Source organism: Aulostomus chinensis, chromosome 19 (assembly GCF_037954235.1).
Source record: "Aulostomus chinensis isolate RoL2024-O1b breed Wild chromosome 19, RoL_Achi_v1.0, whole genome shotgun sequence".
In the NCBI taxonomy this organism is placed as follows: Eukaryota; Metazoa; Chordata; class Actinopteri; order Syngnathiformes; family Aulostomidae; genus Aulostomus; species Aulostomus chinensis.
In genome coordinates, this window is record NC_141338.1 from 19224121 (window position 1) to 19237189 (window position 13069).

The window sequence follows — 13069 nt, forward strand, 5'->3', positions numbered from 1 at the left end:
TTCTACTGGTAGGAGGCATTTTGTTTTCAGTCCGTCTTTTCCTGGTTTACGTGGTAACTCAGGAATGCCTTGGGTGGAATTCTTCAAATTTGCAATGAACCTCAACCGGCAGTCAAAAGATCCTGGCTGCCGAAGGTCAAAGACACCATCGCCTCATATGAACACCATACATCAGGAAGACCTGCAGGAAATGTCTTCAAGTACAGTAAAAACATCCACTGGGGCTCTAAGATTTTCGTGGTCAAAGGTCACGGTCACTGTGACAGGCGCCCATTAGAGACGTGATGCGGTATTTCTAGTTTTCTATTTCTGTAGAGCGTTAAACGGCTTTGAAACGAGCCCCTGCAGCTCTCAGAACGACGGCGCAAATTCATTAAAGCACACCGAGTGTGGGAAGCGTCCGCCGCTCCGACGCCACAGCTGCGAAAATATTTCACGGTCCCATCCTGAGCCTGTCAGTCAAAGCTGAGCTGCTGCCGGTGCCTTCGGGGTCGAACTCGGGCTGCGGTCTGAAGATCTTTGATGTTCGCGCCGACCGAGACGAGGAGCTGAAACAGACCTCTCCGCTAACACCTCTCTAGAAGCAGGTTTGAGAGAAACAGCATCAGAATAAATCCATTAGTATTAAATTTATTGAAAAAGATACAGCTAATTAGATGGATGGTTCACGGTCCAGAAATATGTATCAGAAGGTACTGGAAGTGCATTTTTATGTTGTTGGTTTTTTTTTTTTTTCTCCCCCCCCCTCATTTACACCTTTCAAGACTTTGCACAACAGTCACTTCTTTACTAACAACGTTTAAAAAGACAAGTTGGCTTCTGTTGGCAAAATCATGAGACAAAATCAGAAACAGTCCAACTACAGTGAGTACGATTAGAAAACTGGAGGTAAAACTAAACATAAAAAACTTAAAATGTTCTCTTATTTTACAAACTATGTTCATTTGGGAAATAAAAATGAGTGAAAAATGGATGAGCACCTTTTTTTTTTTCCTTTTCTTTTTTTTTTCTTCTTTTTTCTTGTTTTAAAACTCCCATCTCAGTGAAATCAATTCTTTATAATGGCGGGACCTTATGACACATTAAATTCCCCTTAAACATGCTTCATAAAAACATCATCCAATTTATTTAGACTAGAAATGCCTCATTGAGGAATGAAAGCATCCTTCCGTCGGACACCTGGTACAAATGAAATAACAAAAAAAACCAAAAAAACAACAGTCCCGTCTTTTGCGCTAGTTCTTTGTCGTTCACATCATCTCGGTTAATATTAAGCTATGGTGGTAAATGTCGGGCATAATCGTTCAAACACTGCAAGGAAGCAGAAATGATGCAACGAATACTATCAGCTCATTTTTGCTGGAATGGTTCACAATAAATGACGGCAAAGGCCAAACAAGTAACACCCAGGTGTGTGCTGAGGTTGTCTTTGTAAAAAAAAAACAACAACAAAAAAGGAAAACTACAATCCCCTTATCCCGACCCTGAAAATCCTTGATTATGACTCTCAAAAAAGAGCCACTGAACAACTGATATTCTTAAAAAAAGAAAAGAAAAAAAAAAGAAAAGAAAAGAAAAGAAAAGAATGATGCAAAGTTCTCTTTCCTGGTGATGTCGTGGATAAAATGTAAAGAATGTTTGCCGCCCCCTAGTGTTCAAGATACAGGGTGGAATAAAGGAGCAGAATGTTCCTCCGAGCTTTGATTGTGCATCTCTGTCACAAAGGTCCGGGTTGGAATCTGAAGTTGCAACACAGTTCGTTAATAAGAGTCCATGGGTGATGATGACATCAGCCGAGTGTAATCAATTCCTGCGTGAGGACATTTTTAAGAAGGACTGGAGGGACTGTTGGAAGAGCTGGTGTCCGGTGACGCGTTGGGCTGCTGCTGCTCCTCCGGCGTGCTGTCGGCCTGCAGCGACGCCATGGCTGCGGACGAGTACTTGCACTTGGAGGAGCCGCATTCGCAGCTGAACGACTTGCTTTTGACTTCCCAGAAGTGGTCGCCGTAGTTGAATCTGGCCAGAGAGGATGAGAGAACAAATAGTATTTAATACAAACTCGTCACAGCACGGTTCAATGTCAGTTTTTGATGTTGTTGATTTTTAATAGGAAATCCTTTGCATTAAATCTGCCCGGTGCTGCCCGGTGGGCTCAGGTTGTCATCATCACTTTCTGATAACTGGTGGCTCTGGACTGGAGGAGTTCTCAGGACGTCATCCTCGCGTCCTGCAGTGTCGCGTTTTAACGAGAGTGAAAGGGACGGACGGTGAAACACCCAAAAAGAAGGTGCCTCCGATGGTGACAGTTATCGCAGTTGACTCGCTTTCATTGTGAGATTTAAGAAAACTCGAACTTCAGGGCCTCCTGATACCCCACCCTATCTGACATGACGCTGGTTCTTCAGTTCGAATCTGAGCCCAGTCAGTGAACCAACAGGAATATTTACTGCAAAGCCACCCTGACTGTGGCTGCAGGTGCTGCCATGTTACAGCCTGGACTGATCTTCCCCTTACTAACAAATCCGGGTCATTTAATTCGGCTCCAGCTCTCTGAATATCCCTTGATGGCATCTGGTGCATTCAGGACTAGACTGGGAAACCTTGAGTTGATGAGCACCGTCCCTGTGATGGTCATGTGTGATTGTGGTCGTAGGTTTCATCACCCCGGCTCACTCAAAGATAATCTCAGTTCATGTATTTACTAAAGCAGCTACGGTGATTTGAAACTGTTAAGTGAGTGAAAACCGGCTACTTTCCAAACAACCCGCTCATCTTTGTCGTTTTTCTACTCCATGCTGACTGTAAACGATGAGTAGCGGACCCAACAAGGAAGTCTTGGCCCTGATATGCGCTGGTTACACCATGAGCAGACACAGCTGATGGGTTCTGGGACGACTTAAAGACCTCCTGGATGTGATGAGCCACTCACAGCCCAGTAGAGAGAAGAGAGGAGAGAAGGCCATTCGGTTCCGGTTTGTTTTAGGAGACACTGGTGAGCCCAGATGTGTCACTGCTGATGAATGCTAGCGCGCGACTCAGAGAGGTGGAACAGCTGGGTTCTGTTTACACCACACAGGCATGATAAACAACAACAAAGACAAACAGGCGGAATAAGGACAAGCTCTTACCCAAGCTCCTCTCCAGCCTTGATGTTTTCACTGGCAAAGAAGGCAATGTGTGGGAAACGAAGGTCCTGGTGCGTTGTGAACACTCGACAGGCAAACAAGTTGGGCTCGCACATGTGGTTGAGGAACCGACTGATGTTTCCATAGAAACGAGCATCGATGCAGTATAGATCTTGTGGCTGAGAGGCAACAAATATTCAAAAGAGAAGGTGCAATCACACAGCTGAAGAAATCTGCGTGGAAAAAAGACTCTTACTCATCAAAATCTCACAGACCCAGTTGGGGGGAAAAAAACAACAACAACAACAACAACAAAAACACTGGTCAGTCAAAAAAACAAACAAACAAAAGTCCTCCCAAATGCTTTACCTTATCATCGAGGCTGAACAGGTAAGCGTCGTTCTGCCTCATCTCTGCTTCTGCTTCAGAGATGATCTCACCAACGTACCTATGAGAGCAGGGGACACGTCAGCATCGCGCCCACGTTGCCACGGCGACGCTGAGCGTTACAAACCTTCCCATAGGGACACTGCATTCCTGAGATACAGAGACTCAACAATCCTGCTGGGAACTCGGGATGAAGCATTTAAGCCAGAAGGGAAGTTTAATTGAATAACTAACTAACTAACACCCCCCCCCCACACACACACACACACACACACAGATATTCAGTTTTAATGAACACACTTCCCAGCTTGATATGAAATGGCACGTATAATTCAACGATGTGTCGACACCGCTGGTCCTGAACATCGCCAAGCTGCTGGTGACCTACGCTCACAAGTGGGCTTGAATGCATCCTGTGTACAGACAGCGGAGCCTTAACTGCTCTGCTAGCATGCTGCTCACGCTAAACCATCTGAGTAGATGTATGCATGACTTTAACTTTCTCATTTTTCTCCCTGCACTGTTCCCATATCAGCATTTTACCAAACAGGCAGAGTTTAGATGAATGGCTGGATTCGTATAACAATCCCTCAGGGTTAGGGTTCCTCGGGAGGATTCTGAAGACAACACTTCTCAAGTGCAACTCCCCCACTAAAATTCTTACAAACGTCTTAAATGTTATGATGGCTGCTCGTTGGTTCCTCTAAAATACCAGCTTGCCATTCAGAAAGTTCATAAGACATCCAAGGCAAACCTAGGATCTCGTTCCTTCTTATCACATTGTTGTATTCCTCTCAGCTGTAGCAGCTCATGTCTACAGTGAAACTAAAACCTTTTTCCTTCTTGTTTTGCTGCTTTTTAACCAAAATAGTGAATAACAAATTCTTGGGACAAACAAATGAGACTTACTCGCACACAAAGGTCCCTTGTGGTATGTCCTGCAGTGCACGGACACCCCAGCCCTTCTTACTGGTCCTGAAGAGCTGAAGCCTGGTCCTGGGAGATCAACAACAATCACCCTCTCTTTATACGTGGAAGTGGGGTTTCGCCCATTTTCATCCGATTCTCTTGTAAACAAAATCCCTTTACGTATCCAAGCTTAAGAATTTTTCCACATCGTGTGCTAGAGAGTTGAATTTTTTATTTTTTAATTGTTTGGACATGAGAATGTATTTTAAATACCTGAGTCCGTTTTGCACGACTCTGTTCTTGCAGGTCCTCCAACAGGAGCAGGCGTGGTTACACTCAAAGATAAGAGGAGGCTCCTCGCGGCAGAATTCAGGGAGAAGACACCCACTCTAAACAAGACCAAAACAAACAAAATAAAAAAAAAACACCTTATGAATTGTCTAGTAGATCTCGGCTCCAATGATAGGAAGTCTCCAACATTCGGTGACAGGATCAACAATCGTTTGCTTCCAAATGGTTTTGGAGGGACCCTCTCCTGCTTCCACAGCAAGCTGGATGGTGTTTGGTGTGGAGGAAGCTGACAGTCCAGCGCGGAGCTGTGACCTCAACATCGCACGCTAAAACAGCTGCCATCTAGGCCTCATCAACAAGGTAATGGCTGCTCACATCAATACGCTTGTGGCAAATGTCTGGGATCCTAAAATCTAGCAGAAAGCCTTCAGACAAGAGCTGCAGACTGACACAGGGTTCCCTCTCTTTCCCGGAATTGTTTTCCAGGACATTTTCAGCTGCTACAGACACGAGTTACTACGTACACTGATACAGTTCTCCGTCCCCCTCATACTTTGGAAGCGTTCTTTCCCACTGTTGTAACTTGCATTTACCCGTTTATTACTCATACATTTGATGTGCAGTCCATGGCGATAATTTAGAACAGAGAGGAGGCTGCGGCCGCGGGAGAGAAAAGCCTCACACTCGCGGACCGATCCTAACGACACTTTTCAACTTAAGAGTCCCTAGTTTTGTTTCTAGGCACTAAATCCTTAACGGCGTCTGAAAATTCGCTCAATCTAGCGACAAAATAAACTAAAAACACCGGGATAAATAAACTAAAAACACTGGGATGCAGAACCGCTCTAAGCGGAAAAGGAAATTTGATTGGCTGGAAGCGTCACATGGGGCGCTGAGAAGCAGAGAAGCACTGAGCCCAGAAAAAGGTGACAACAGACATGCCTGCCCACAACTTTTAACGCATTTGAATCTGCTCACAAGGCAGGGGGAGGATAAATAATTTCCCAGGAAATATTAACCGTTTCCAGGACATTTGTCCTTTTTCCTCATTTTCCATATGTTTTCCATGACTGGAAAATTTTCCAGGTTTTCCGGGACGCGCTCCCATACTTACGGTCACATCTGGTTAAAGAAGACTGTGTGGTCTATCCATGTAGACGTCCATTCTTACCTTGTCGTACCAGCAGCGCAGACTGAGCTGTCCACACATGCAGACACTTGTGGAACAGTCCTCCTTACAGACACAGTACTGGTGGCCAAGGACAGAAAGAGCACAACGCTGTTGTTCACTTCACAAGGTACAGAGAATCAGTCCAGCGCTGGTTTACATGAATGCCTGTACGTTGAAAGCTTCTCTTGATTTCTATCCAACTCACCTGCAAGTGTGTGATGTTCCTGTCGATGTTCATGGGAGAGGTGACACAGTTTTCCAGGATGTATTTGTAGTCGTCTGGGTATGGTTGACTGTCCACCGAGTTGACACAGGCGATGGGAACCCTCTCCTGCCCAAGAGCTATGTCACTGCAAATGGAGCACGCACGCACGCACGCACGCACACACACACACACACACACACGCACACACACACACACACACACACACACACACACACACACACACACCAGACAATCAGTCAAGAAGCCAAACAACAGTTTGGATCAGCAAATTCAGGGACTTGGAATCTCACAGGTTTCACATGATGAGACACATGTTATTATACACTGGTGACGTCATGGCTGAGAAGATGGACTCAGCAGAGTTAAAACCTTATTCCATTTCTGTTACTTTCACTTCACAGGATTTTAATTTGACATTTCAGAGAGCCGGATCCAGTCGGCGGTATTAAGATCCTGCCTCCTCTGTATACAGGGTCATCTGGCCGGATCTGAGGCCTGCGCTATGAAGCAGGATGAGAGGGTTAAGCAAGGTCACTTCAGGGTCAACCCGGAGTTTTCAGCACTATGGGGGTTTATTTTCTGTGGTGTATATTAGCATATATTAGCAAACACTGCAGACCTTACCTGCTCTGCAGCAGGGTGAAGGCAAAGGTTACAGGGCAGAGTGTATAAATCCATTCCAGTCTCATAGACAACGTCATCACCATTCATCTCACTGACTACCTGATGTCAAGAGTGCCGGGGTCCCTCGGGGGTTCCAAGGTATAGAGACAAACTAAACCCTTGCAGTCCCTCTGAAGAGCATCTCCACCATCCCTACTGATTCTCTGAGGAGGGAAGTATTGCCTTTTGCCTCTTAGTGGGAGCAAATATAACCAGTGAGGTAAATCCACAGAGCGTCTCACGGTTTCTTTAACCGCCACATATTCACATGAAGATTCAGCGGAAGCTCAAAGAATGACACTAATATTATTTTATAATATTTGTTATAATATATGTCGACGCCACCCACTCCTTGAGTAGCGGTGACAGGTGATTACCGTCGGATCGACTCCTGCCGCACTGATGAGCAGGAATATTGATGAATTCACTCATTCATGGTCAGTCGTTGCAGCACGCCTTCCTCCTTTGGCTGCAGCCGCTGGTTATTATCGTTTTACGCTCTCCATATTTGTGAGGGATATTGTAGTTTGCTCATTTTGAGTGAGACATGCAGCACATGGTGGTGATTGGTCATCAAGCGCTGGCTCCACCGCTTCCATGTGGATGTGCTCACAAACAGGCAGGGAAACGCTGATTCATCAGCATGATCCCACCATCGTGGTACAACTGGTCCCCGGATGCTGGGGAGCTTGAAGATATCGTGCCCTACTTGCTTCACAGCCCAGGTCCCAGTACTGAGCAGCCTGTAGTCAGGAATGCCCCTGAAATGGCCGGGAGTGGCAAATTTGACCCAGAATCAGCCGACTTGCGCTCCTTTGCTGGACCAGGATCAGCCAGCTGGTTGTCAGCTCATCAAATACGTAGCGGAGTGCATTCCTGACACTTGAAACATCAACACTGGACTTCTGCTGCTTACAGATACTTTGTGATGGATGTCAATGCTTCTTTCACTTATTTTTTTCTCTACTACTACTACCAGCTACTACTATTACTACTACCTGCCTACATACAGCAGATGAAAACAAGCAGCAGTGCTATAATCTGGGGGGTTTGTGTGGTACTTTACTCTGCCCCTTTTTTTTTGGAATGAGTGACATTGTTTGTCATGCAGACAAACCTTTACCTCGACACTGCTATTATCTGACTGAATGCTTGTTTAATCCCTCGCAGTGACGAACCTGTGAAGGAATTTTTCCTCTGGTCGAGCGAGCCTGGCGTTCTTTGCATCTTTCTCCCTCCTATTGGCCTGCAGTGCTGCCCAGGCTTTTGAGTTGTGGCTGCAGCAGTCTGGAGGAGTTTCTCCCTCGCGATTCTTCAGAAACACATCTGCTCCGCGAGACAGGAAGAGCCTGACAGAAGCAAATTCGACTGATTATCGACAACAACGCACGGATACTTTTTAGACTGCTCTTCTAAATTCACCTTCCAATTTTCAACAACATTTAAACCTGCAGCAACTCACGTTACACAATCCAGACGATTCTCTCTGGCAGCGATGTGCAGAGGAGAGTCTCCATGGATGTTGACAGCCTGGATGTTACACTGAGCATTCAGGAGGAGTTCGGCGATCTCCACACTGCCAGAGAACGCTGCCCAGTGAAGGCAGATGTTTTCTTCCTAAAACATTAAATACAAGCCAACACTTAAATACTGATTCTTCTGTAAAGTCTCAAAACCACAGAGGGGACAGACTTCTCCACCAACCTTATCCCTGATGCTCATGTCAGCTCCTTTAGACAGAAGCAGCTTCACCTGGTCCACATGCTTGTACTCTGTTGCCCAGATCATGGCTGTCCAACCTCCATCATCCTGAGAGCGGACCAATACACTCAGAAGCTCAGAGCAGGTAACTCAAGAAAAATTCAAATACAGTTCAAAGAAAACGTTCAACTTGGTTTTGTTGTTGTTGTTTTTTTAAAAAACAGCATTTTCAGATACTTTTATCTACCAACTGGTGCCACAGACAGAGACGATCTTCGATCACGTATTTCTTTGTCACTTCCAGCTACACATCTCACTATTTAACATTTGTCCATCCGTCTTATCAAAGCAGCATTATGTGGTTTACTGAGCAGCACCAGCCTGTGTTGAGAACAAATAATGATTTGCAGTTCAAGAACTGATTCTGCATCCACTGATGTGGATCCACAGTGGTTGTACATTTTCTCTGATAAGGACTTTGAGGACACTCAAGGTAATTTAGCTCATCTTGCACGAAGGAAAATCATTTTTATTATATAACTTTAATCGGCAGCGCCAGAGCACATGCAGGTGCCCCTTGGTGAACTGTTGTTACAGATGTTTTGTGACTGCGAGGAAAATGAACTGACCTGACAGTTTATGTCGATCAATCCTGTGGACAAAAGGTGCTCCACAATCTTGTAATGGCCTGACTTTGCCGCTAGGTGGAGACACGTGAACCCTTCAACATCCTGAGAAGAGCAGAGAAGTAGATAACTAACATTTTTCCAAAACTAAAAAAAATTCCAAAGTTTCTCAAAATAAATTAAAACTCGCCATATGAATGTCAGTAAACGATCTGTCAGTTCTGATTTCTTCTTTGGTATCCTGGGTCAAGTAACTTCTCTGTTTGTTTGTTTTTTTAACTATTCAGCAGAGTGGATCCATGATGAGGTAGTATCTTTGATAAAAAACCTCTGAGAGAAAGATGGCGGCGTGTACCTTGTGCGTGGCGCTGGCTCCGGCTCTCAGCAGGTACATGACAGTCTCCATATGGTTGTTCTCACAGGCCTCCATCAGGGGAGTTCGCTGATCTTCATCGCACATGTCCAAGTTTGCACCGGCCTGGAGTGGGACAAAGACAGCCAACATGAATGCTTGAAGAACAAAGGGGAGTTTTTCATTAACAACGCACTGAGTGCAGGGCAACATAGATAACTTACTTGAACAAGCATGTGGCAGATGTCTTTTTGTCCCCCCTCTGCTGCAGCGTGCAGCGGGGTGCGTTTGCTCTGTGACTCCATCTTAAAGTTAGGGTCGATACCGTCCACTGGAATGTGGGTGGAGATGGAGGTCATTTCATTTATAACTTCAGATAAATGCAAAATTGAGTGGCCCACATGGACGTGAATTACAAGAGACAAGACACAGGTGCAGAAGATAAACGGTAGTGATGAGCACTGCTGGACAGCACAGGGCAGGTTCACATACCCAGCATGTGTAAGACCCTCTTGAGTTCTCCCTGTTTAGCTGAGAGGTAAAGTTGCTTGGGGTGAAATCGCAGCTTCTTGGGCCTGATAAAGTCAAGCACAAGAAATGATTGGGTTCAACAGTCCAGACTGTCGATGATCCAGAGAGATCCAAATAAGAAGAACTTACTTCTCTGTGTCAAGCGCTGCCAGGATGCTTTCGAGACTTTCTCGAGGTGGTCCCGGAGGGACTTGGTTTGGCACGGTTGCTCCCATACTGGCCTGCAGTATTACGGTCCTAGATGTCCCAGGAACGGCAGAGGACTCAAGTCCGTGTAGAGAACGAATAGATAGAGAGCTATCAGCCCTGCCACTGACCTCACCACTCACAGCCAGCCGAGAAGTGCTGGACAACAAAGGACAACAAATGTATTTTAGAAGTGAAGTGAGTGAATAGTTTCATTCTTAAACCAGAGGCCGTATACCTCTGCCAAACCCAATCTCCAACAATCAGCCCTCACACCCCCACTCACAGTGGAGCGTGCGGCTGTTCCTCCTCCCCTGAGTGGCACTGGAAAATGTGTGTTTTCTACTGATTTACCTCATGTCAAGACAAAAGGGGGAATTTTGATGTCATCACGCGTGGTGCGTTCAGTGAGTCCGTCCTATCTCCTGTTCCTATCCACCTTTCCCTGAGCTCCATGGAAAAATGGAATGGGATCAACAAAAAGTGGACAGAAGAATTCAAAAGGAGATCGGAGAAGTCGACAACCGTGCTTCCAGTTTCACCAGGAAACGACATGAAGCCATGGGCCATGTTACTGACACGCATCTGTCTCCCGAAACTACAGTGTTCCGTAGATGGACGACAGAATGCTTCGCGTCTTCCACCTTGTTTGTAGTAAAAATATTTCCTCTTTCAGGTTGAACACGAAATAAAAACTGTCAGCCACAAATGTGCAACAAATGAAGGTTTGTTCAAACGCATCCTCCAGTCAATCCCATTTAAAGTGTTGTTGTTGTATGAAATGAGTGTCACATTTCTGACTGACCGCTACGTTGGTCTCATCTGCAGAATCTTGTTGCTGACCTGATGATGTCATATAAACATCAGCGAGGCCCCTTCAGTGCTTACAGCACCATCCCTGCAGTAAACACTGTTCAAATTTCAGCTTTTAAAATACGTTTCAACTGACAAGTAAAAGCACGCTCCTTTGGGGTTTTGGTTTAATTTCTATTCCAGATTTATGTTTGTTGATTCACATGAAAAAAAAAACAAACATGAATGATGTGTATTTGCGAGTGCTGTTTTATCGAACGCGAAGGGTCACGTATCACCACATGTCATACGCATGATGAGCCGCGTTGCTGCTGCTGATCGTGCCAATCGTTTGTTTTGGTGAACAGCTGATTGGTGCGTCAGTTTCAAGGTTGCTGCACCAAGGAGACGTGGGATGCCATCATCTCCTCTCATGGCTCTGGACCTTTCCTCAGCATTTTGGAGAAATCAAACAGCTCATCATGGCAGCCATGGAGATTCTTCCAGGTCACATCACTCAGTGTAGATCCTTCTTACCTAAATTTGGCAATTCAAAAATACAAAGTGTAGTTTTAATGTAAAAACAAAACAAAACACAAAAGTTTGTTACATAATGCTTACTTCCTGTATCCACTAGGTGGTGCTATGACTATGCCTTAAATTCTCCTAGTAGTGTCTTCAGGCTACGGCTCATCAAACGCGAAGATTGGAAAAGATCTGACCACGTGTGCATCATTAGCAAAGCTTCATGAAAAAGTAGTCTTCCCAGTAATTCATCACTTCGTTCTGAACGCGATTCTGACCATATCTGATCAAGTCCTGAGGAGGAGGACACGAATGTGAAAATAAAACATGTCATGTTGTGCTTACTGTCACCGGGCAGTGCTATGACTGATCTGCCCAACAATGTAACGGATTCCTCCTCGGCCCGTTCCACCCCCTCAACCAAGTTTGATGGGCTATCAGACTGATCGTTTTTGTGTAACCCTGCTAACCAACAAACAGAGGTCTCTGAAGAGACACCTTGGCGGGGGCAAAAATGAGACCAAGGAGTAAAATGTCTTTCTTAAAAGGTGCTGAAAAGGATTCAGAAAGAAGAATCAGGAAACACTTCAACCATTTTGTCAATTAACAGTTAATAGCTGTTCATTAACCTGCCAGTGGTGGTGTCCGCCCGGCCCTCTGGGACCCTGGCTGTGGCAGGTCCGTGAGCAAGCGAAGAAGGTACGGTGGAGGTGGTATCAGCCTTGGCGATGGTAACTTCCTTGGCCTTACTGGCTTCCTCGCCACAGTGGGGACAAAAGCTTTGTCCTTTCAGCACCGATGCACAAGCACAGTGGAAACGGTGCGAGATGCTAATGTCTGGTTGGCACTCCATGAAGGTTCCCTGCACAATTTAAAAAAAAAAAAAGTATCAATAAGTTGATGCACCCTGGTAACAGAAACATGAAAAGCTGGTTGAACTCATACTTGTGGTGTCTGATGAACACATATTACAAAAAAATGCTCAAGCAATCTTTAAGGAAACACCAACTTCTGGGGAAATGTGCTCATTGTCCACCATTTTTAGAGCCAGACATGCAGATTTGACAGTCTTCTGGCGTGGACCTTGGTCGGAGTTCACTGCACGGACATGCAAAGGTTCAGTGTTTTCCAAAGTGAGGGCTCTCTGCTGGGTAGCACAAGGAGGTAGCTTTTCACCAGCAGCGTGTGTTTTGGCTTGTTGTGCTGGTGGGTAAAGCGCCGACCAAGACCCCGTTTTTCTGCCGACTGCTTGAGGTTTTCTTTTAAAATATTCACATATCCTGACTTAAGTCCCTCACTAATGTCTTGGCAGTTGTTCCAGGGTCTTTAAACACAAGTATTCTTTCCAGTGTCATTGAAATCTTTCACTTCCTGGCTCTTGCTCTGTACTGTGTGGCTCTTCTTGATTATGCCTCTCACTCCAGTTCTTGACACTTGGAAACGCCGAGATAACAATGTCCATCCTTCTCTTGCATTGTGAGCATCCACAATTCCTTTTCCTCAAATCTAAACTGATTTCTTTGTATTTAGCATGATGCTTTCAAGTGACAGATCAAACCCTAACTGAGGTTGTTAGGGTGAGAA

The 13069-nt window shown here is 45.3% G+C and overlaps 1 protein-coding gene across 2 annotated transcripts in view; it reads right to left on the reverse strand.

Annotated features, from left to right (window-relative positions):
• Positions 1-620: 620 nt before the first annotated feature.
• Positions 621-13069, reverse strand: part of ehmt1b (euchromatic histone-lysine N-methyltransferase 1b) — a 38820-nt gene continuing 26371 nt past the window's right edge. For both annotated transcript variants that reach the window (XM_086187210.1, XM_086187211.1), the window contains exons 11-26: positions 12115-12347; positions 10112-10327; positions 9944-10026; positions 9676-9782; positions 9455-9577; positions 9103-9204; positions 8477-8581; positions 8235-8389; positions 7951-8121; positions 6089-6233; positions 5884-5961; positions 4695-4810; positions 4422-4508; positions 3495-3573; positions 3129-3304; positions 621-2016 (exon numbers count right to left, since the gene is read on the reverse strand). In XM_086187210.1, the coding sequence (XP_086043336.1) occupies positions 1827-2016; positions 3129-3304; positions 3495-3573; positions 4422-4508; positions 4695-4810; positions 5884-5961; positions 6089-6233; positions 7951-8121; positions 8235-8389; positions 8477-8581; positions 9103-9204; positions 9455-9577; positions 9676-9782; positions 9944-10026; positions 10112-10327; positions 12115-12347 (2166 nt within the window). In that variant the 3' untranslated portion in view covers positions 621-1826. The remainder of the gene's footprint in view (positions 2017-3128; positions 3305-3494; positions 3574-4421; positions 4509-4694; positions 4811-5883; positions 5962-6088; positions 6234-7950; positions 8122-8234; positions 8390-8476; positions 8582-9102; positions 9205-9454; positions 9578-9675; positions 9783-9943; positions 10027-10111; positions 10328-12114; positions 12348-13069) is intronic.